At 44.8% G+C, this 21,540-nt stretch overlaps 1 protein-coding gene across 2 annotated transcripts in view; it reads right to left on the bottom strand.

The window, feature by feature from the left end:
* The window catches only part of CCDC88C (coiled-coil domain containing 88C), a 105,348-nt gene that overhangs the window by 38,576 nt on the left and 45,232 nt on the right, over window positions 1-21,540 (bottom strand). For both annotated transcript variants that reach the window (XM_060272263.1, XM_060272269.1), the window contains exons 5-12: window positions 17,554-17,612; window positions 17,255-17,338; window positions 15,413-15,553; window positions 12,897-13,081; window positions 10,981-11,062; window positions 9,497-9,655; window positions 1,218-1,364; window positions 705-849 (exon numbers count right to left, since the gene is read on the bottom strand). In XM_060272263.1, the coding sequence (XP_060128246.1) occupies window positions 705-849; window positions 1,218-1,364; window positions 9,497-9,655; window positions 10,981-11,062; window positions 12,897-13,081; window positions 15,413-15,553; window positions 17,255-17,338; window positions 17,554-17,612 (1,002 nt within the window). The remainder of the gene's footprint in view (window positions 1-704; window positions 850-1,217; window positions 1,365-9,496; window positions 9,656-10,980; window positions 11,063-12,896; window positions 13,082-15,412; window positions 15,554-17,254; window positions 17,339-17,553; window positions 17,613-21,540) is intronic.

Below are 21,540 nucleotides of genomic sequence, written 5' to 3'. Positions count from 1 at the left end.
GAAATTAACTGCTTTATAAATCACGCACAGATGTTTGCATTTGGCTACCTACAGAACCAGAGGCATTTCTTTTAGGCCATCATTCAAGAAGATCCATCATCCAGAAAGTTATTAATTAAATAGTCACTGCTTCTGCCAGCAGCAAGATGTGTTACTGTAAAGTGCTGAAAAACTGGCAAGACACTGTAAGGTGTGCTTCTGGTCACCCTTTCAAGCAGGCATGGCCTCATATGTTTTGGTGCTCAAGGCAGAAGATTCAAATAGTGCCTCACCCAAGCTGGTAAAAGATAATGAGCATCATAATTGCCAATTTGCTAGTCTTTACGGAAGCCCGGAATTTGCCACCTAGGGGAAGCTGCTTCACCTTGCCCAATGCCAGAGATGGCCTTGGGGTTTTTTTTAAAAAAAAAATTGAAAAGGAAAAGATGTATAAGAGAGGACCTAGATCAGGCATCCCCAAACTGCGGCCCTCCAGATGTTTTGGCCTACAACTCCCATGACCCTTAGCTAAGAGGACCAGTGGTCAGGGATGATGGGAATTGTAGTTCAAAACATCAGGAGGGCCGAGGTTTGGGGATGCCTGACCTAGATACAAATAAGAGACACACCTACTGGGGAAGCCTCCTTCATTATGTGTATCTAAACCAGAATAAAAACAAAAAGTGGACAGGTAGCAATGTGCCAAACCACCCCATGTCACTTACTATCAGAGAGATCTGTGCTCTTTGACAGCTGCTCCAGTTCCCTGCCCAGGTGTGCAGATTCGTTCATGCTTTGTTTCTGCGCAATTTCCAGCACCATATTCTCTTCCAGCAGCTCCTCAATCCTCTTCTTGTCCGTATCCCTGTCCTAGTGGAGAAGGGGCAACACAGAAAGACATAACAATAACCGAGCTTGGAGATTTAGCATTTATACCTAACAAAGGGTGCTATGTTAGGTATAATGATGGACCATTTTTTCATCCTGCTGCATGTGGGGAGCTATAGTCTCTCCAGCCAAGCTGCTCGCAGGGAGAATCCCCACCATGACCATGACATTACTGGTGGGAGAATATTTGGCCCTCAGGCTGAAAAACTGGGCATTTCATTCTGGAGGAAAGGCATGTATTATCGTAGCTCTCACTCAATAATAATAATAATAATAATAATAATAATAATAATAATAATAAAGCTTTTAAAAGAAAGTTCCCATTGATAATTAAGAACACGACACCATACCAGCTCTATGTCATGAAGCTTGGATTTCAGCTGCAAGTTTTCCTTTTCAGCTTCATGCAATTTATCACCACGAGCTCTTGCTATCATCAGCTGCTCTTCCAGCATTGTCTTTGTTTCCATTAATATGATGTTGTCTTCTCTAAGCTCCTGAAAACAGCAGTGGCAAAGTTAAGGATGGTTTCAGTGAGATTTCAAATGGCAGGTAATTTTAATATACTGCAATTTAATCTTCGTGTGCTGCAACACCATTCTTATATAATAATAATAATAATAATAATAATAATAATAATAATAATAATAATAATAATATATTATTTGTACCCCGCCCATCTGGCTGAGTCTCCCCAGCCACTCTGGGCGGCTTCCAATCAACTATTAAAACAATACTGTATTAAATATTAAAAACTTCCCTAAACAGGGCTGCCTTCAGATGTCTTTTAAAAATAGGATAGCTGCTTATTGCCTTGACATCTGTTGGAAGGGCGTTCTACAGGGCGGGTGCCACTACCGAGAAGGCCCTCTGCCTGGTTCCCTGCAACTTGGCTTCTCGCAACGAGGGAACCGCCAGAAGGCCCTCGGTACTGGACCTCAGTGTCCGGGCTGAACGGTGGGGTGGAGACGCTCCTTCAGGTATACAGGACCGAGGCCGTTTAGGGCTTTAAAGGTCAACACCAACACTTTGAATTGTGCTCGGAAATGTACTGGGAGCCAATGTAGATCTCTCAGGACCGGTGTTCTTGAATCAAAAGACTTTTTTTCTAGCAGAAGTATGGCTTTTAAGAATCACAAGACCAGGCCAGTTTTGATATGGAAATTGTAGAAAGACAGAAATAACTTGCAGAGCAGGAAATTTACTCAGATCAGCAAAATCCATATGTTAAAGCCATTAACTAGATAACAAATGAAATGCTAAAGTTAACTGGCATCCTTCGAAAGAATGAACCAATATTAAAATCCTTCCATCTCATTTTAATGAGAAAGATGAAGACAAAGCAGTTACCATGACTTAGCACCAAAATATATGTCATACAATAGCCATATGCATTAGCTTGGTGACCTTAGGAGGAGAGGCTTTGCTGTGGGGAAGGGACAGAGGCCCGCAGGTTGCTTTCCCTGCTCAAATGTATTACAGAAACGCTCTGTTTCCCCTCAGACCCATCTTTGCAAGGTCAACATGTGTTTAGAACCTCTTTTAAGGGAACTTTGCAACAAGTAGTCAGCTCAGCCTAAGCTTACATGAGGCTGTAGTGCAGGCATCCCCAAACTTCGGCCCTCCAGATGTGTTGGACTACAATTCCCATCATCCCTGACCACTGGTCCTGTTAGCTAGGGATCATGGGAGTTGTAGGCCAAAACTGTTGTGACGTGGGGTTTGTGATTTCAGCTCTCTTGACAAAACATGCTGGAGACAGTTCTCTAGTAACAGCTCTTTATTAAAGTGAACAAGACTGAAGACTGAGGAGAGGAAAGCTACATTTATAGGGACAGGGGACTAGCTAGGAAGGGATACATTTTGGAGGGAACAATATCAAGCAATCACAGTGCTGCCTTTTGGAGGAAACCAATAAGACAGAGGATCCAAATACAGCAGCTTAAATGAACCAATAGTAGCTGTACCCTCTGGAACCAAAAGGCAGTTACTTTATCCTCATGCAAATACAGACAATAATAATACAGATATAAAATCCTTTGACTCAATACACAACACCCCTCCCCCCCTAGTGAGCACAGCAGACGTAATCCCTCAGGTACTGTGGGGTCCTACAACTTCTACCTGATCTCCTGACAACAGGTGTTGCAGGTTCTGGATTGGGTGTTACCTGTGGTGGAGGGGCTGCTATAGGGGTTTCGTCAGGAACAGATGGAGTCCCAGACATCTCAGGGTCCCCGACCTGTACCTCGTCATCCTGAGGACTAGCAGACCCTGGTTCATTTGCTGAAGCCCCTGGTGACTGCACCTCTGGGCCATCTTCACTCTGGTCTCGCAGCTGTGCGTCATTAGCCAGGGATGAATTATCTGACTCCTCCCTGCTGAGCGCCCGGCGCCTCAGCTGATCTATATGTCTCTTCCAAACTTGCCCATTTTCCAAGGTCACATAATAGGACACAGGTCCACTAGCCCGGGTGATCACACCAGCCACCCACCGCGGACCTCGTGAATAGTTCCTCACCCAGACCAGATCTTCAGGGGCGAGATACCTTGTTGTGTCAGTCTCAGCCTGGGGGGTTGCTCTTGAATTACGGTTTGGCATTTTATCTGGGTGGACATAATCCAGCACCGTTACCAGTCTTCTACCTAAGAGCAGCTCAGCTGGCGACTTGCCCGTCGCAGTACACGGCGTCGCATGCTGCAAAAATAACATTCGCGCAATGCGAGCTGACCAGTTACCCTCCATTAAGCGCGCAATGGATTCTTTGGCTGTTCTTACCATGCGCTCAGCCTGCCCATTGGAGGATGGGTGAAAGGGCGCGGATGTGACCCCTCTTATAAAGTTATCAGCCAAGAATGCCCTGAATTCTTGGGATACAAAAGCTGCCCCATTATCTGATACAATGGTCTCAGGTAACCCGTGGGTAGCAAACAGCTGCCTCAACACCTTGATTACGGCAGCTGATGCCATGCTAGGGACCATCGCCACTTCTAACCATTTGGAATATGCATCAACGATAACCAAAAAAACCTTCCTTTGGAATGGCCCAGCAAAATCTATGTGCAGCCGGCTCCAGGGAGTCCTGGACTGCTCCCACCAGTGGACTGGTGCTCTGGCCACTTCTGGCCGCACCTCTTGGCATGCCTTGCATGTTCGTACCCATTGTTCTATGTTCTGGTCCATTCCAGGCCACCACACATAACATCGGGCTAGCGACTTCATCCTGACCATTCCCGGGTGTCCCATGTGAAGCGTCTCAAGAACCCTGTTTCTCAGTGGTGCTGGGATGATCACCCTATCTCCCCATAGGAGACAACCCTTATGCATGGACAATTCGTGCTGCCTTGTCGCATAAGGCCTGAATTTTTCTTCATGCGGACCACCTGGCCACCCCCTCCCCACCCAAGTGAGCACACGGGAGAGAACAGCATCTTTCCTAGTTTTCTCAGCTATATCCGTAGCTGTTACAGGAGCCCCCGGAAGTGTTTCTAGCATCATAATGTGCTCCGCCGGAGCAGGATCCTCATTGCTCCCGCCAGGAAGGGGCAATCGACTCAGCGCATCAGCATGGCACAACTGTTTCCCCGGCACATGGGTCAAGGTGTACTGGAACCCATTCAGGAATATTGACCAACGCAACATTCTGGGGGAGAGAATTTGTGGCGTTTGTTTGTTTGGGTTGAACAACCCTAACAGTGGTTTGTGGTCCGTTTCAATGGAGAAATGGCGACCGTACAAATAATCATAGAACCTTTTGATTCCGGACACAATAGCCAGTGCCTCTTTATCAATTTGAGCATAGTTGCGCTCTGTGGGCGACAACGTACGGGAATAGAAAGAGATGGGCTTTTCCGACCCATCCGGTTCCCTATGACTCAGCACAGCCCCCAGACCGTATTGAGAGGCATCACATGCCAGGACCAGCGGCTTTGACTCATCATAATGAGCAAGGACGCTCCTGCTACTCAGCATTCCTCGCAAGGAGTCAAAAGCCTTCTGCTGCTCCCGCCCCCATCGCCACACATTCTTTTTCTGCAATAGTCTATGTAATGGTTCAGCTACCGAAGCTTTCTGGGGTAAGAACGAATGATAAAAGTTAATAAGTCCCAGGAATGACTGCAACTCCGTCTTGTTCTGTGGTCGTGGTGCCTCGATGATGGCCTTAATCTTAGCATCTGTGGGGTGGATGCCTGATGCATCAATTTTAAACCCCAAGAAATCCACAGTTGGCACCCCAAAACTGCATTTTTCTTTTTTCAGTTGCAACCCCACCTCCTTGAACTTGAGCAACACTGCACGGACACGCGCAACCAGTTCCTGTGGGTCTTTTCCAGCAATCAAAACGTCATCAAAAAATGGCAAGACCCCCGGCAGACCTCTTAACAGGCGTTCCATGAGCCCTTGAAAAATCCCTGGGGCCACACAAACTCCGAACTGTAATCTGTTAACTCTGAACGCCCCTTTATGTGTGACAATAGTCTGTGCTTCCGCTGATTGTGGGGTTACTGGCAGCTGTTGGTAAGCTTGTGCCAGGTCAATTTTGGCGAACACCTTGCCCCCAGCCAGTTTAGCCAACAGATGTGATACGACTGGAATGGGGTATGAGTTTCCCCTGAGTGCCTTATTGATAGTACATTTGTAATCTGCACATATCCTGACTTCCCCATTTGCTTTAAGGGGCGTGACGATTGGAGTCTCCCACTTAGCAGAGTCCACGGGTGAGAGAACTCCCTGCTTGACCAATTTATCCAGCTCTGCCTCGATCTTGGGTTGCAGTGCAAATGGCACTCGCCTTGGTTTGAGTCGGATTGGGGCCACACCGGGGTCCAACTCGAAGTCAACTGGGGGCCCTTTATAACAACCCAGTTTTCCATTAAAGAGACCAGCAAATTCCTTGCATAATGCCTCGCTCATCTCAGGGCAGGTTTGGATTGAATTAAGCCCTGAGATACTCAGTCCCAGGGCGGGGAACCAGTCAGTGCCCAGGAGACTGGGGCGACTGCCCTTCGCAATCACCAGTTTGAGTACAGCCTGTTTGTCCCGGAACTGTACTCTCACGGCACACATTCCCATAACATGGATGCGGCCTGCTGAGTACGACTGCAAGGTTGCCGGGAAGGGCTCCAGAGGGGGCAACTTACCCCTGGGGAAGAATGTCTTCGCGGTCTGGTGCGACACGATGGTGAATGCAGATCCGGAGTCCACCTCCATGTCGCACTGCTGACCCTCAATCTTCACCTTGACGTGTGCCTTGCCTTGCGCTGGAAACTGCACGGCCCTCCCGTTGATCTCCGTTACGTAGTGGCAGTCCTTTAGAAAACGAGTTGCTGTGGGCGGTCTGCGATGCTCCAGTCTAGGTGCTCCTGTTGCTCCCGACGCCGCCGATCTACAGACCCTGGCGATGTGACCCGTCTTTCCGCACGTCCGGCAGATAGCATCCCTGAAACGACAACTCTTCCTTTCATGGTTTCCGCCACAACCTGGGCAACTGCCTCGGCGATCTCTGTGCACTGTGCAGGCCTGACGCACCGACTCGACCCCACGGACTGGGCTCTGGCTCGGAGTAGCCTCTAGCTCGTCCATGGCATGCGCAACTTCTATCTGTGGCTTAGTGGCCTTGCGACTGGCATCAAGCTCCTCTCTTTCATAATTCTCCGTGGCGGTGGCCTCTTTCAAGGCTGAAGCAAGGGTAACCTCTTCTTTAGCCACGATGCGTCTTCTGGCTTTCTTGCTGCTCAGACCACCAATAAACCGATCCAGGAGAGTCTCTTCCAGATTTTGGAAGCCGCAGTGCTGAGCGAGCTTCCGGAGTTCAGCCAGAAATGTGGATACAGACTCCCCAGCATGCTGCTGCCTCTTATGGAACTCCATCCGCTGGGCCATCTTGGTCTCAGTAGGCGCCAAGTGGCTTGTTAGGCAGGCAAGAATATCTTTGAGAGATGTCTCACTCAGCTTAGCTGGAGCAAGTAATGCCTTGGCTAGCTTGAAGGTCTCGGGCCCACAGTAGCTCAGGAATGTGGCCCTTCTTTTGCTGGCATCGGTGATCCCTTGAGCCACTGCGAAGAACTCAAAGCGTTCGACGTAGTCTTCCCAGGTGTGGGGCTCTGATGGCTGGAAGGGCTCCAATACCCTTGGACTCTCCATTGTCCTAGCGGGCAGGGTCGTCTTCTCAGCTGGCCAGTGAGTCTTGTTCTCAGCTGCAATCCGGACTCTGAGGCAGGGTTGTGTTTAACCGCTCCTCAGCATTCCGGATCCCACCTTCGTCGCCAGTTGTTGTGACGTGGGGTTTGTGATTTCAGCTCTCTTGACAAAACATGCTGGAGACAGTTCTCTAGTAACAGCTCTTTATTAAAGTGAACAAGACTGAAGACTGAGGAGAGGAAAGCTACATTTATAGGGACAGGGGACTAGCTAGGAAGGGATACATTTTGGAGGGAACAATATCAAGCAATCACAGTGCTGCCTTTTGGAGGAAACCAATAAGACAGAGGATCCAAATACAGCAGCTTAAATGAACCAATAGTAGCTGTACCCTCTGGAACCAAAAGGCAGTTACTTTATCCTCATGCAAATACAGACAATAATAATACAGATATAAAATCCTTTGACTCAATACACAACACAAACATCTGGAGGGCCGCAGTTTGGGGATGGCTGCTGTAGTGCAATATTTAGCTCTGTATTTGCAGCCAAATCCTAAACACATGTACTTGGAAAGTTAAATGGGCCTTACTCCCAAGTAAGTGTGCAAAGAGCTGCAGTCTGATACTTGTTTTACATAGTATTAAACAGGTGAAAGCACTTGATAGAACAGCACATATCTAATCCTTAATTAGTTCTGAAAAGAATCAGTGAATGTGTAGAAGGTTTAATGGTTGGTCAAATCAATAGGTCAGCTTGGACATCATGGTAATAAATCATGGTTTACTGTGTCTAGAAAGAGTCACAGCAAGTCTCGGGCTCATGCCCTCCCCCTCCCTTTCCAGTATGGTAAAAAAGGAAGGTGAGGGCATGAACCTGAGGTTTGATGTGCCTTTATTCTTGACATGATGCACCATGGTTTATCATGTCAGAAGTTAATATAAACCCTAAACTGTGCTTAATCCTAACTACAGTTGATTGCAACAAGCCATCTTAATAAAGCATGGTTTAAAGCTGACTCGGCCGCAGTTTGTCGGAATCAGGTGAAATTCTGCCTTAGGCGGCCTGTATCATTCACATAGTGAAACCATTGTTCAAGCTATGCCTACAAGCAACATTTTAATTGAAATAATTACTCCACAAAACTATAAAGCTGCAAGTCAGAGCCTGGAAAGTGTGCCCTGTGGCATTGACCTCAAAGGGCACTTAGCTGCAAATCATATTTGTGTTAGGTAAGCAATAAAAGAGAAACAATGCCTGCCTAAAGATTTATTCTCTACTTTAATTAACAAAAAAGCCATTAATCAAAATTTCTTTGGTAACTAACTAAAACAACTGCGCAGATGACTTCATAGCTTGGGAGGTGGGGTGTGTGTGTCTGAATATTAGTTTAGTATTAAAACACCACTCTCTGTGTGCATTTTTAAAAAAATGCATACTGGTATTCATTTTTATTCCACTCGCTTCTCATTTTCTTCTGGGGAATCTTGACTGGTGTTTGCAGCAGGGGACTCAAGCAGAGATTCCCTAGCTTCTGAAAGAATCCAGTCTCCAGGAGCAGCATGGTACTCAATGCAGAGGAATGTCGTGACATATTTATGACGGGCTGGAATCTCCTCCTCAGAGGAAATGCACTAACACTGCTCTTCTGTGCATCAATAACACACACTACATTGGGATGACACAGCAGGGCGGCCTACAGACCACATGCACCTTGCTGTTTCCTGGGAGGCTTGTCAAATTAAAACAGCACGCACGTTACTTTCTCAAAATGAAGCAACCATGGATGGCAAAAGCAGCACTCATGGGCTGAAGCACAGCACTGCTTTGAGACAAACAAGCTCCTTCAGCATTCAATTTTATGAAGAGGAGTGAGGGTCACAGACTTTTCTACAGGTGAGAGAAGCTCCCTCGAATTCTGACAGGCTCAACACTAATGCCTCACAATTCCAACTATTACCAGTGAAAACACAAACGTAAATGTCCTCTGCTGTCAGGTTGGTATATAGGCAGTCATATGGAGACAAGGGAGATTTAAGATTTCTGCAGCTTTAAGAGGAGGCAATCCTGGGTGGAAGCGATGGCTAGAGCGATGACTCCGCCATCTTGTCCCCTCAGTTCTTCCTCCTTGTCGGAACTTGCTGTGGAGCAGAAGAGGCAGCAACTGGGGATGTAGTTTGAGCCGCAGGCTGGCAAAGGACTCACTCCTCTCTAATGCTATTTGCCACCATGTTTTCCTAGGGGCCATTTCAAGGGTGAGGTACATACTGGGGTTGAAGGAGAGGCATACCAGTTGTTGGGGGTGGTGAGAGGGAGTAGGCGTTGCGCATTGGACCTGCTTGTGGGCTTCCTGTAGGCATCTGGCTAAGCATTGTGGGAAACAGAATGCACCTTTATTACATATTTTTGAGATCGTTTATTATATCAAGTGGTACATTTTTAAAATATATCTAAATACATAAACTCCTGGTTAAAAACCTGACTTACCTCCATCCGTGCTTTGTAGAAATCCACATCGTGCAGTTTCTCTTTACACCGGACCAGCTCCATTTCAAGCCTCTCCACTCTGTTTGCTTTTTCTCTTAAGGAATCCAGTTCATCTCTATAGGCCCGAGTAGAGCGGGCATCTGCCATGAGGTTAATGTTCTGAGTTAAAACAAAAACCAAAAAAAGGAGAGAGAAAACTAGCACAGCAAAGTTTTAAAACACTTTAATGATGGACACTCATTTTATCTGTTTATGTAGAAACCTGTCCTGCCCCCATCCCCCATGTCTACCTGCCCTAAAAAATGGCTTGCAACACTAAAATACACACATAATGAAAAGAACTCCATAAAATGCACTAAACCACCATAAGAAAATGCTAAAGCCATAAAAAAGTGGGAGGGCATTGCAACAGATGGGTGCCACCCCTGGGGGAAAAAGCATACTTCCTGTTTATTTCATTATTTATTTTAAAGTCTTTCTAGGCTGCTTGATATTTAAAAAAACATATAAGTGATATCCAAAAATACAACATAAAAATAAAAGATCAGTATCACAAAGTTCATTGTCCTCTGCCACCACCGTTCCACAGCAACGGGAAATCTTGAGCATACGGTTCTGAACATGGAGTTTCTATGTAGCTAACATGACTAAGAGTCACTAACAGACTTCTCCTCCATGAATCTGTTTCATTCCTTTTTAGTCATTTAAGCAACTGCTTTGTCCACCATATCCTCTGACAGTTAACTTTTGGCATTCTATGCTTCAGGTAAAACTATCTGCTTAAGTTGTGAGTAACATGAATGCTTGCATACTTAATAGAAATAGGCCAAAAGAATTTAAGAGCGGCATTTCGGTAACAGTTGTTCAACAGCAGTACAGACTCCCTTGGAAGACCGTGGATTCTCCTTCATTTGAGGTTTTTAAGCAGGGGTGGAATGGTCATCAGTCATGGATGCTTTAGGTGAGATTCTTACATCGCAGGGGATTGGACTAGGTAAGGTAAAGGGTTAAGGACCCCTGGACAGTTAAGTCCAGTCAAAGGTGACTATGGGCTGCAGTGCTCATCTTGCTCTTCAGGCCGAGAAAGCCGGCGTTTGTCCACAGACAGCTTTCCGGGTCATGTGGCTAGCATGACTAAACTCCTTCTGGCGCAACGGAACACCATGACGGGAACCAGAGCGCACGGAAACACCGTTTACCTTCCCTCCGCAGCAGTACTTGTTTATCTACTCGCACTGGTATGCTTTTGAACTGCTAGGTTGGCAGGAGCTGGGACAGAGCAACGGGAGCTCACCCCATCGCGGGGATTCGAACTGGTAGGGCTGGAATGTAGCCACATTCCATTGCTCCACCCACTTTTGCCCCTGGCCCCTCCCACCACAGGCTTGAGGCTCTCACAAAGGAATGCTGCTCTTTGGCTGAAAAAAATGTTCCCCACCTCTGAACTGAATAGCTCTTCTGCATAATGCTGTAGATTTCCTTACCTCTTGTTTTATTTTCTGCAGTTCCAGGACTAGCTGATCTACTTCATGTCTTGTGTCAACAAGTTGCTCTGATTTTTCTTCCCTGAAGAGTTCATAAAAGTTGGTTAAGATCTTGCCACATCAGTCCCAAAAACCATTAATGCACCGTGAATATCCTAGCAAGACACATATCTAGACCTAGATGAGAAATGTGGCACTATTCAAGTTCTCTTGTTGCTAATTTACCAAATTTAGCAAGCACCAGATACCACTAAAAGAAGAAGAGAAGAAGAGTTTGGATTTGATATCCCGCTTTATCACTACCCTAAGGAGTCTCAAAGCGGCTAACATTCTCCTTTCCCTTCCTCCCCCACAACAAACACTCTGTGAATTGAGTGGGGCTGAGAGACTTTGAAGAAGTGGGACTAGCCCAAGGTCACCCAGCAGCTGCATGTGGAGGAGCAGAGACGCGAACCTGGTTCCCCAGATTACGAGTCCACTGCTCTTAACCACTACACCACACTGGCTCACACAAAGCAGTTTCAAACTACAGTATTTAAATAAGTCATTTAATTTTCCGGTGTATCAGCTACCATCCATTACCAACCAATAACAAAAAAAATGTATACATCAAAAAATAAAGAGAAGCGACAGTAACAACGACGAATGGGAAGGGGTAAGTAAAAATAGAAAAATAGAAGAAAAAGAGCAAGGCAAAATAAGGCTATCTGGTGTTACATCTTCATGGTGCTTCTTTTTTTTTTTTAAGAACTCAGTGCCAGCTCTACCATTAGACAGAGTGGGACAGCTGGCTCAGGCTGTAGATCCCAAGGGGAGGGGAGGAAAGAGCTGCGTGCTGCAGATAACCTGGTATGTATGCCCCTCCACCCCAAGCTAACCAGCTGCCTTCAGGTGCAGTTGAGGCTGTTGTCCCACTGGCTCAGCTGCCAATGTTGCCAGATTCTGTACATGAACTGAACATGAATCACCCTTTGCCCCAGCCAGCAAAATGTATTGGGCTGGTCCTGCTAAAACTGCACACAGGGAAACAGCAGGACCATGAATAAAGACATGCATCTTTGTTAGCACATGAGTAGTTAGGACTCAGCTTCATGGGCTGTTGCTGGTGAGGGTTGAGGGATGCATGTGTGGCATGATAATGCAGCTTCTGGCAGCAGCCATGTCAAGTGAGGTGTGCAGGGCAGTCTCGAGCAGGTCGGCCGCCCTGGCGCTGAGGGGCGGAGATCACTCCGGCGCCCCTGCCTTCGCAGGGCGCAGCATGGTTTCCGCGCGACTTCGCCGTGCGGCGCCCAGCCTGCCGGCCCGGCGCCCTGGCTCACCGCGCCACCGGGGGTCTACCTAGAGCCAGCCCTGGAGGTGTGGCCTTCTGCCCTGAAGCATATAAATGCAGGAAAAGCTGCCTTGCCATCTATCTGTGTCATGTGATCATTCAAATATTAACAGCGACAACTTCCACCACTTTCCGTCCTTTTTTCTCTATACACCAGGGTTTCCCAAACTTGGGTCTCCAGCAGTTTTTGTACTACAATTCCCATTATCCCTGAGCAGGGGTCCTACTAGTTAGGGAAGATGGGAGTTGTAGTCCCAAAACAGCTGGAAATCCAAGTTTTGGAAACCCTGGTATATACATTTTTAAAAAGGCAGACTGTGCAAAGGCAAGAAAGTAGTGGGTTGCATGAGCATGTGTGCAAAAGCAGACTGAAAAACAAACGAACCCCAAATTGCTTTCTTCAGGAAGGCAGCAGGGGAGACTGAGCGCTCTGTTCTGTAAGCACAGCTAAATGTAGGACTTACCAGTACTGATCAATACACTGAATCTAAATGCTACAAACTGTGCATGCAGGTCTGTGTTATCGAAGGACACCAAGAGGCCAATAGTTCTCCAGCAGCTCCAGGGGCTTAGTGTCAGTACTTACAGCTCCTGCCTGATCCTCCTTAGTTTAGCCTTTGTGTCTGCCAGCTCCACAGACAGATGCTGTTTGTCCTCATTGGAGAGGCGGCTGGCTGGGTTTGGCGAAGAGGCTGGGCTGGAAGTTTTTAAAGGGCTGGGTGGCTGTTGGGATTGCAGGTAATCTCTCTCCTGAGTGAGATCTACAATGAGCTGGGAACAAACAAACAAAACAACCCATGTGAAGAATACAGCTTGCACATAGCTCCATTCATAAAAGGATCTCAGACTACTTTACGAAAGTCGATAAGATTTGGACACAGAAAGCTTTAGTTGCACAAGCACGGAAATCAAGTAAGCAGTGGGGCCAAGGGTTCCCCACATTCATGGCAAGCCATAATTCGGCTTATTGTGATGTGCAAAGCAGACCACTACGTCCCCATGTAATTGTCACACCTCCTTCTTTGTGCACACATATGGTAGAAAGCTGTACATTGTCTAAAATGAGTGCACAGCCAGTGAAATAGACAAATGCGCAATGATCAGAAGTCATGGTCCACCAAGGACTATGTAGTAGTAGTAGTAGTAGTTGTTGTTGTTGTTAGTAGTAGTAGTAGTAGTAGTAGCATTTTAACTTAGGAACCATCCTTCACCCTAAGGTCTCAGGGCAGCTTACAGCAATTTAAAATGCATTAAAAGGAGTTAGAAAACTTAACAATTAAAAAAATGCAACCACAAAACAAGGGTGGGTCTTTAAAATACACATCTCAGCAGTCGATGGCTGGAGCTAAGAGTGCAGGGTACTTGCCAATTCCTACATGGAATTCTTTTTCCATTCAGAGTTCTGTAAACTTTTGAAGTGGTTGTTGAGATGGCTTATTATACAATTTGAGAACTATAACAACGTCATACGTCCTTAGGCTTCTTGGCCTTTTTCCTAGGCTAACGAATCCCAATCTCTTTTTGAGATCTGGGGAAACCTCCCCTTCTCTTCTTTTCAGTTACTACAATATAAGACGCTTCCTTATAAAGACCTTTATGTTAATGTAAACTGCTTCGTATTTGATATACAGCTTCTAACGAACACAGTGTGGAAAATAATATTGAGGTACATTTACAACAGCATGGGGGCAGTGGCCTTTACACTGCTTCCTAAAAATTCCATATTTGAACATAAAAAGACCAAGCTGGGCACGAGAAAGGGTCTTGTCATCCCTTACCCAAACCTACAGTGATATGAAGCAGATGCAGATTTACCACTAAATGTAGATCTGCCTCAAGTATGTACATTGGGGTGGGGGTGGGGGGAGAAGAGAACTGACTGGCACCTTGCAGCTTATCTCCCGCCTGCACGCTTTTCTCTCCACTGAGTTCCGATACCAAGACTGCACCCAACTGAAAAGTGTCAGGGGGAGGGGAAGAGCTAGGCTGGATCAAAAAAACGTTTCAGGAAAAAGTGTTGTAAACCTCATAATGGGAAATCACGTTGCCGAAAGATGGGACTCCACAGCACCATCTGGTGTCACGGTGTTACAAAGCGTTTAAAACCATTTTTCTTTACTGTACTAATGTAGCTGGGTCCCTAGGCTGTGGAGAGGCAAGATGAGAGAGAGAGCACTCACCCACATGTCCTTTTGCTCTTAAAACCAGCCCTCTAATCCCTCTCGTGATCCCTGATGTGATCAGGACAGATCCACATTTACAAGTTGGGCCCTACTGCTATCACATCTAGCCTGATCCAAGTGTATTTGGCAAGAATCAGGAGGAAGGCTTCTTAGGGTGCTAAGTCAAGTCAAGAGCAAAGAGTGCAGAGAGGGAATGAAAATAACTTGGTTGTCAAGAAGCAAGTCAGAACAAAGAACAAGGTGGTAAAATTGTGTTCTGTGCCACTGCAGACTGCAGATGGAGGCTGTTTTGTTTTGTTATTTTGTGCATAGTCCTGCACATAAAAAGCTCTCTGCCTGCAGTAATCTAGCATGCAAAAGAAAGAACTCCCTTCTCCCAGATGCGCTACTTTATCTCACACGGCCAACAGCAATAAGCAATAATAATGAGACAGCAAAGGCACAGATGAAATCCAGGCCTTTCCCGAGCTGTTTATTGGGCTTACTGGATAATTTTACCTGGGGAAGCATTCGAAAGTTAGGATCCTGCCCACACCTGCAGTCTGAAATGACACAGTCTAAAACTTTTATCGCCTCATTCTGCATATTGTGTAGAACACCTCAGATACAAGGTGAGCCAAGCAGAAACATCAAAGATTTCAGTACATCTGGCATAGTTTTTAACTAGGAAGCTGTGCTCTTCGTGTTATGGAAACACGCAGGTGGAAAACTTGAATTGTCAATTAAGACCATGGCCGAGAGAAACAGAGGCTTTATTTAGTGATTTAAAAAGACAGGCCCCAAACGGCCAGTGCTTGAAAGAAGAGATCAATATAAGAGCAAAAGGTTAACAGAAAAAGGAAAGCCTAGCACAATACTTCAAACAAACTGCATTGTCCTTAACATAAATAAAAAGCAATTCAAGATACATTATCCATACTTCTGTGCACTCATCTCTCTCATCAATCAGCCTCTTGAGATGGAAAACCATATTTCTGGAAAGAGACTCAAGTTCTTCTGGAGCCATATCTGGGAGCTCTAGCCACTGCAAGTCAAATACATTCTCCTGGTTATGAGTTACCTGAAATGAAGAAAGAAAAAGGCAGGAGATTTGTCTCTTTGTTGGAAGCTGTGCATGAGTTTTGCCTGAAGAGCAGCTTCACTCAAACAACCGTCACTTCCGACATTTGGGCCATGCTGGCTGGTTTTGATGGCAGCTGTAGTCCAAAACATTTGGAGAGCAACAAGGTTGGAGAAGGCTGCTGCACAGTAAGATCTGCAATTCTATTAGGCTGATTCTGCAAACATTGAGTCCCATTGACTCCAACAGGACTATTTCCTGTAAATAATGCCTAGGATTACAAGTTAATATTCACATTGCAACAGACTGCATTAGCTAATATCATATTTGCCTATATCATATGAAACCTTTTATATCATGGGCAGGCAAACTAAAGCCCGGGGGCCAGATCCAGCCCAATTACCTTCTAAATCCGGGCCGCGAACGGTCTGGGAATCAGCGTGTTTTTACATGAGTAAAATGTGTGCTTTTATTTAAAATGCATCTCTGGGTTATTTGTGGGGCATAGGAATTAGTTCATTCCCCCCCCAATATATAGTCCAGCCCCCCACATGGTCTGAGGGACAGTGGACCGGCGCCCTGCTGAAAGTTTGCTGACCCCTGTTTTATATTGCTTTGGCAAATGACTCTTATTGAAATTGAAACTGTTGGCTTCCGCACAAATGTAAACTCCAATGAATGCAGAAAATGCTTCTAATCGTAGCTATCTAGAGGCAGGACAATAACCTCACAAAAGAGTGCATCCCACCATTTTGGAAAAGCACTTTGGAAGCTTAAGTTTTGGAAACTTAACCGTCCTTCTCCTCCTATTTGCAAGGGATTAAAGTGAATAAATCGAGTTTAGAGAACCATTAATACATTATCATTAAAATCTTCAAAAGCTTCTTGAGACATTGGCCTGGATCGCACATCATGGCAAGCCAAACTATGGATTATATCTGGACAGTGTTTATGTGCTGGCTTCCCAGACAGGAGCTCACACCCACTTTGATCCTTCCCTGTCCTTATAGTACAGCATAGCATGGCAGCTAAGCCAAAATTTGATTCAGTATGTCTTTCAAATTCAGAATCATGGTTAAGAGTTCTCCTTAACCGTGATCTAAATCACGGGATAAACTTTTGCTACACGTCATGGTTAAAGAGGCGAGATCTTAACTGTGATCCTGGGTTTGGACAACATGCAAAGCAAAGTCTCTGCCTTCCCTTTTAAGCCCAATCTTACTGACATCTCAAAGAAGGAGAGGAAGACTCATAAAGGATGGCAGAAACCTTTGCAAGTCTCTCCATTTCCCTTCTAAATCTCCCATCTCCCGCCTTAAACTGATGATTAAATCAATGAGCACTGCCCGGGCTAGCAGGGGCTGATAGGAACTGCAGACAGACAAAGTTTGGAAGATACCAGTTTGCAGAACGATGATCTACACATATTTTGCTCCTCTAACATTAACACAAAATAGTGCTATTATAGACCAACTGCTGCATTATTACTTAAGAGGTGCTCCAGTTGTTGTTTTTATGCCCACTTAGTATCTTTCTTTTGCATTTTCCATTTATAGCCCTAATACGGACAGGAAAAGCAAAACACTCATGAGCCAGAAAGCCATTATACAAATGCCACATGTACTCACAAACTCAATGAGAAATTAGAGGAAAGTCCACTGGAACACAAGAGAACAGGAACAAAGGAGTTGAGAATCTTACCTCTTGAATATGAGAAACTATTGCAGCCTGAGTTTCAATATCTAGTTGCTTTATCCTTTCAATGAATTCTTCTTTTCTTTCACACTATCAAGAGGAACAAAAAATGCACATCACATAATTGTTTATTAAGCACTGAAAATGCACTGCACCTTCATATATATATATATATATATATCCTGAACATTAGAGAGAGGGAATGATAAAACAAATGTGGCAGGGATATTTAATAGCTTGCATTGGTAATTAGCTTATTAGGTTTACTAATTATAACTATAGTACTAAATTAGGAGTAAACTTACCTGCACAGCACAACCCAAAACTAGGAGGAGCAGCTTTTTAATTTCATCCATACTTTTCCCTAGGAGATGAAAAATGACCGTTAAATATTAGAAAATCATTATGAAGATTATTAAAATGAAAAAGGTCAATGATTTCTAACAACGTATCCTCAGCAACATAGCATTAAAAAGGTAGCATATCTCTACATTTCAATTGTGATCACAGAACAAATTTTCTTTGCTTTTTAAAAGAAATGTTTCAGCTTTGAGATGATGTGTTTTCAGTTCATAGCTCTTGTAGCTGTTAAGAGGAAAAAACACCCCAAACCTCATCACTGTGAATTCTTTTTAAAACTCAAAGAACAAGCTGGCACAATTAGCAGTATATATAAATATGAAACCAATGAAAGGCAATGGATGGCTTTACTGCACTTAATGCAAATCAGTGCAAATTTATTTCTTTTTGCAGCAACACACAATTTGCTTTCCCCCAAGGTACTGGCATGTGTGTTCCTACCTACTTGCTAAAAAAAAGCAGTTTTCTGATTCAGCTGAGAATAAAGCACCTCGACTCTTCACACAGCTTCTTTTAGATATGATTAAAATGACTGCTGCTTCCCTGCAGTTTGTCCGCATGATGAAAAAGGTGCCATGAAATATCACTGCCTTGATCTATAACAAATAATCAGACTCATTTCAAGAGATCTGAACACATAAAAGCTGCCTTACAGGAGATGTTGTCACCTGCCTATCTACTGTACTGCCACACAGCCCGACCGGCATCAGCTCTCAAAGATCTGCGGCATAAGAAATTCCCTACCCTTGCTCTGGAAGGTCCTTTTAACTAGAGATGCCAGGTGTTGAACTTGTAATGCCCTGAATGCAAAGTGGTACTTTCTATTCTAAATCCTCAGAACAAAACCAGTCTGTGGAGAATGGTTCAAGATCACCAATAAGTTTCTTTGACCTAGTGGGTATCTGAACTCAAGTGTCTGGGTCAGAAAGACAGGCGCTTGGGAGAGAGCTGTTCCTTCAGCAGTGAAGCAGCTTAGACTGAGAACTTAGAAGGAAAATGGAGGCCAGAGCCAGCTCAGCCATTAGGCAGACTGAGGTAGCTGCCTCAGGTGGCAGAAGCCCCTAAGGCAGCAGCCCTGGGGGAACTCCACCTGCCTCTGCCACCACTGAAGAAGCTGGCTGGAGATGATGGGGGATGATACACTACAACAACAGCTGGCCACCCAAGGTTGAAGAGCACTGCAAGTTTAGTGACAACCCTTAAGCTCCTGCTTGTCATGCTGTCTTCTGTGTTCCTGTGGCCCTGGGTGACATCGAGGCGGACAGAATCTGAGAGTTGGCCAGGAACCCAGAAAGGTGGTCCTGGGACCTTCACTCCCAGGACCTCCTGCAAGTGTGAAAATTTGCTCAGGGGGCTCCTTCTCTAAGGAGACCTCAGGTTTGAAGTCTGGGCAGGGCTGAACCCTGACACCAGGTCTTCAGTTCCAGCCCAACAAGCCAACTACTTCTTAGGCTTTCAACAGCTACATACCTGGCCTATCAGTGCTACAATGGTGGTAGCCAAGGAGACTGGAGAGAAGCAGGCCAAAAGAAGAAACAGAAAGGGTTTCCCAGGCAAGCAGTTGTATCAGTTTCTTCCTCTGGACGCGTGCTTATCACTTACACTGCCACTCTGGACTTGAGTTCTACTACTGGCAATGTCATTATGTGCATGCCATTCACGTAAGTGAAATTCATTCAACATTTAAAGGTTGTTCCCCCCTCCCCCCCGCATCTAAAGAAAGGCACCAAAATGTAAACGGTTTGTACGTGCAAATGATTTCCACTCCCACCAAATAATTTGGGCCTCCCAGTGAGTTTAAGTGCACAAAAGCTGTTGTGTAGCTGCAGGTGAGATAGCTGATCTGCTTAAGTGCTTTCCTGGATCGGGGCCAAAGTGTAGAGCGACCATCACAATATCAAGTCTTTATTTTACAGAAAATGCTCCCTTGACCGTATTCTTGTACTGCACTTCAATTATTCTTTTAAGACATGGATACAAAGACTCACGGGGTCCAGACCTGGGAAAAAACAGTTTGCTGCAATAATAACATTTCTACATTTGCTAAGGCTTTTTGTCTGTAGATGGTTATTGATATATAAGCTTGCATGGATTGCACCCAGGTGGCAATGAAGACCTGGTGAGGTTTACATGGGTCTGCCATGTAGCATTATTATTATTATTATTATTATTATTATTATTATTATTATTATCCCTGCATCTTCATCCAAAGGTTACTAGCTTGGGAACCAGGCATCCCCAAACCATTCCATTCCGTGTATATATTTTAGGTTGACATGCCTCCAGATGTTTTGGCCTACAACTCCCATGATCCCTAGCTAACAGGACCAGTGGTCAGGGGTAATGGGAACTGTAGTCCAAAACATCTGGAGGGCTGAAGTTTGGGGATGCCTGGTCTACACTGACTAGCAGTGTCTCTCCAGGGTTTTCAGATTGGGGACAATTCCAGCCTAATCTGGAGATGCCATGGATTGAAAACCTCCAAAGGAGATACTCTAGCCCTGAGCTACAGCCCTTTCCATGAGTGAGCCTTTGTCCAAAATATGTTGTCCCTTTGACTGTGATAGTATATGATCCTATCTACAGGAAACTGGAACAGAGTCAATCAATTATGCTAATGTAGATTTAACAAAAAGACACAGTAACCGAACTCCTAATCAACTTTGAGTAGAAATTCAGTATTGGGGGGGGGGGGCAGAGACAACCTTTCACCATTAAAAAAAATACTGGCAAGAGAAAAGGGCTGTTTTTATTTCTTGCTTACCCTAGAGTATATTTTAAGAATTCATCCAGTGTACATAAACTAGTTAAGTCCTTTGAACCGATTTCCAAGCCAAACTTTTTTTACAACATGGTTTAACAAAATGCTGGCATGCTAAACGGTCTTCCATATTACATTTCTATGGTTTGTTGCAATGTACAGCAGAATGATATCTATCCAACTGTAATTCACTGGTTACATTTTATTCTCCTACCCCAATTTCTCTCCAATACAAAGCTGTTTAATACTGTTTTCCGCAATGCCTTCCTCAAAAGGTGGACGTTTCCATGCATGCAGACTGACCTTCACTAGCAGCTACTTTTAACACACAAAGATAAACTGTAGTTTAAGTAAAAGGGGTGTGGGGAGAGCTACATATTAAAAGCACTTCAAAATTTAGTGTATATTTTAAAGGCACGCAGTATACACAGTGATTTCAAGCACAGCACTTAACACCAAAAGACCAAGAAAGCTTTGACAGATGTTGTATGATTATAAGGCTAAGTTAAGCAGAACTCCTCTGCTCTTCGCAGCTTCTGTTTGAATGACTGATGCTTAAGTGACAGATGGTACAAAAGAATTCTTATTAGACATTAATGAGAAACAATTGCAGGCAAGTAAAAAATGCAGCAGACATGCAGTGAAGATGATGGCAGCTCTTTAAAAGATATCACCTGCTCCTGCCAAATGCTGATGAAGCTGATTGCATATCAAATGCTGCCTTGTATTACGTTACTTTGTTCCTGTGCATTTTGCTATGCTGAGCACCATCATATTTTATTATTTTAAGAGTTGCTTAGTGCCTTCTTGTGCTGCGTACCTGATAGGACCATGGCGTTTGAAGAATGTACACTTATGCTTCCAAGTACATTGCAGAACGGAACCAGGAAACATGGGCCACACAGTGGGTTAAACAAATATGCACAAACTGTTTGGTTTTGTCTAGACTGAGGTTTCAAAGGGTTTTAGGATTCAAGCCACTGGTTCTGCATTAGACGGTGTAATCAAACTCCTATAATAAAATACACACTAGCATACCCATGTTAACTACTCTGCTTGATTAAGGTCTTATAAGCCTTTGTGCATGCTTAAAAAAGGAGAAAATGGGGGTGCTTGATTCATTACATTGAGTAGTAAATATGCAGATTAAACGGATTATAAATGCATCCTT

This window comes from Zootoca vivipara, chromosome 1, assembly GCF_963506605.1.
Source record: "Zootoca vivipara chromosome 1, rZooViv1.1, whole genome shotgun sequence".
In the NCBI taxonomy this organism is placed as follows: domain Eukaryota; kingdom Metazoa; phylum Chordata; class Lepidosauria; order Squamata; family Lacertidae; genus Zootoca; species Zootoca vivipara.
This window is presented reverse-complemented; position numbering and strand designations above follow the sequence as displayed.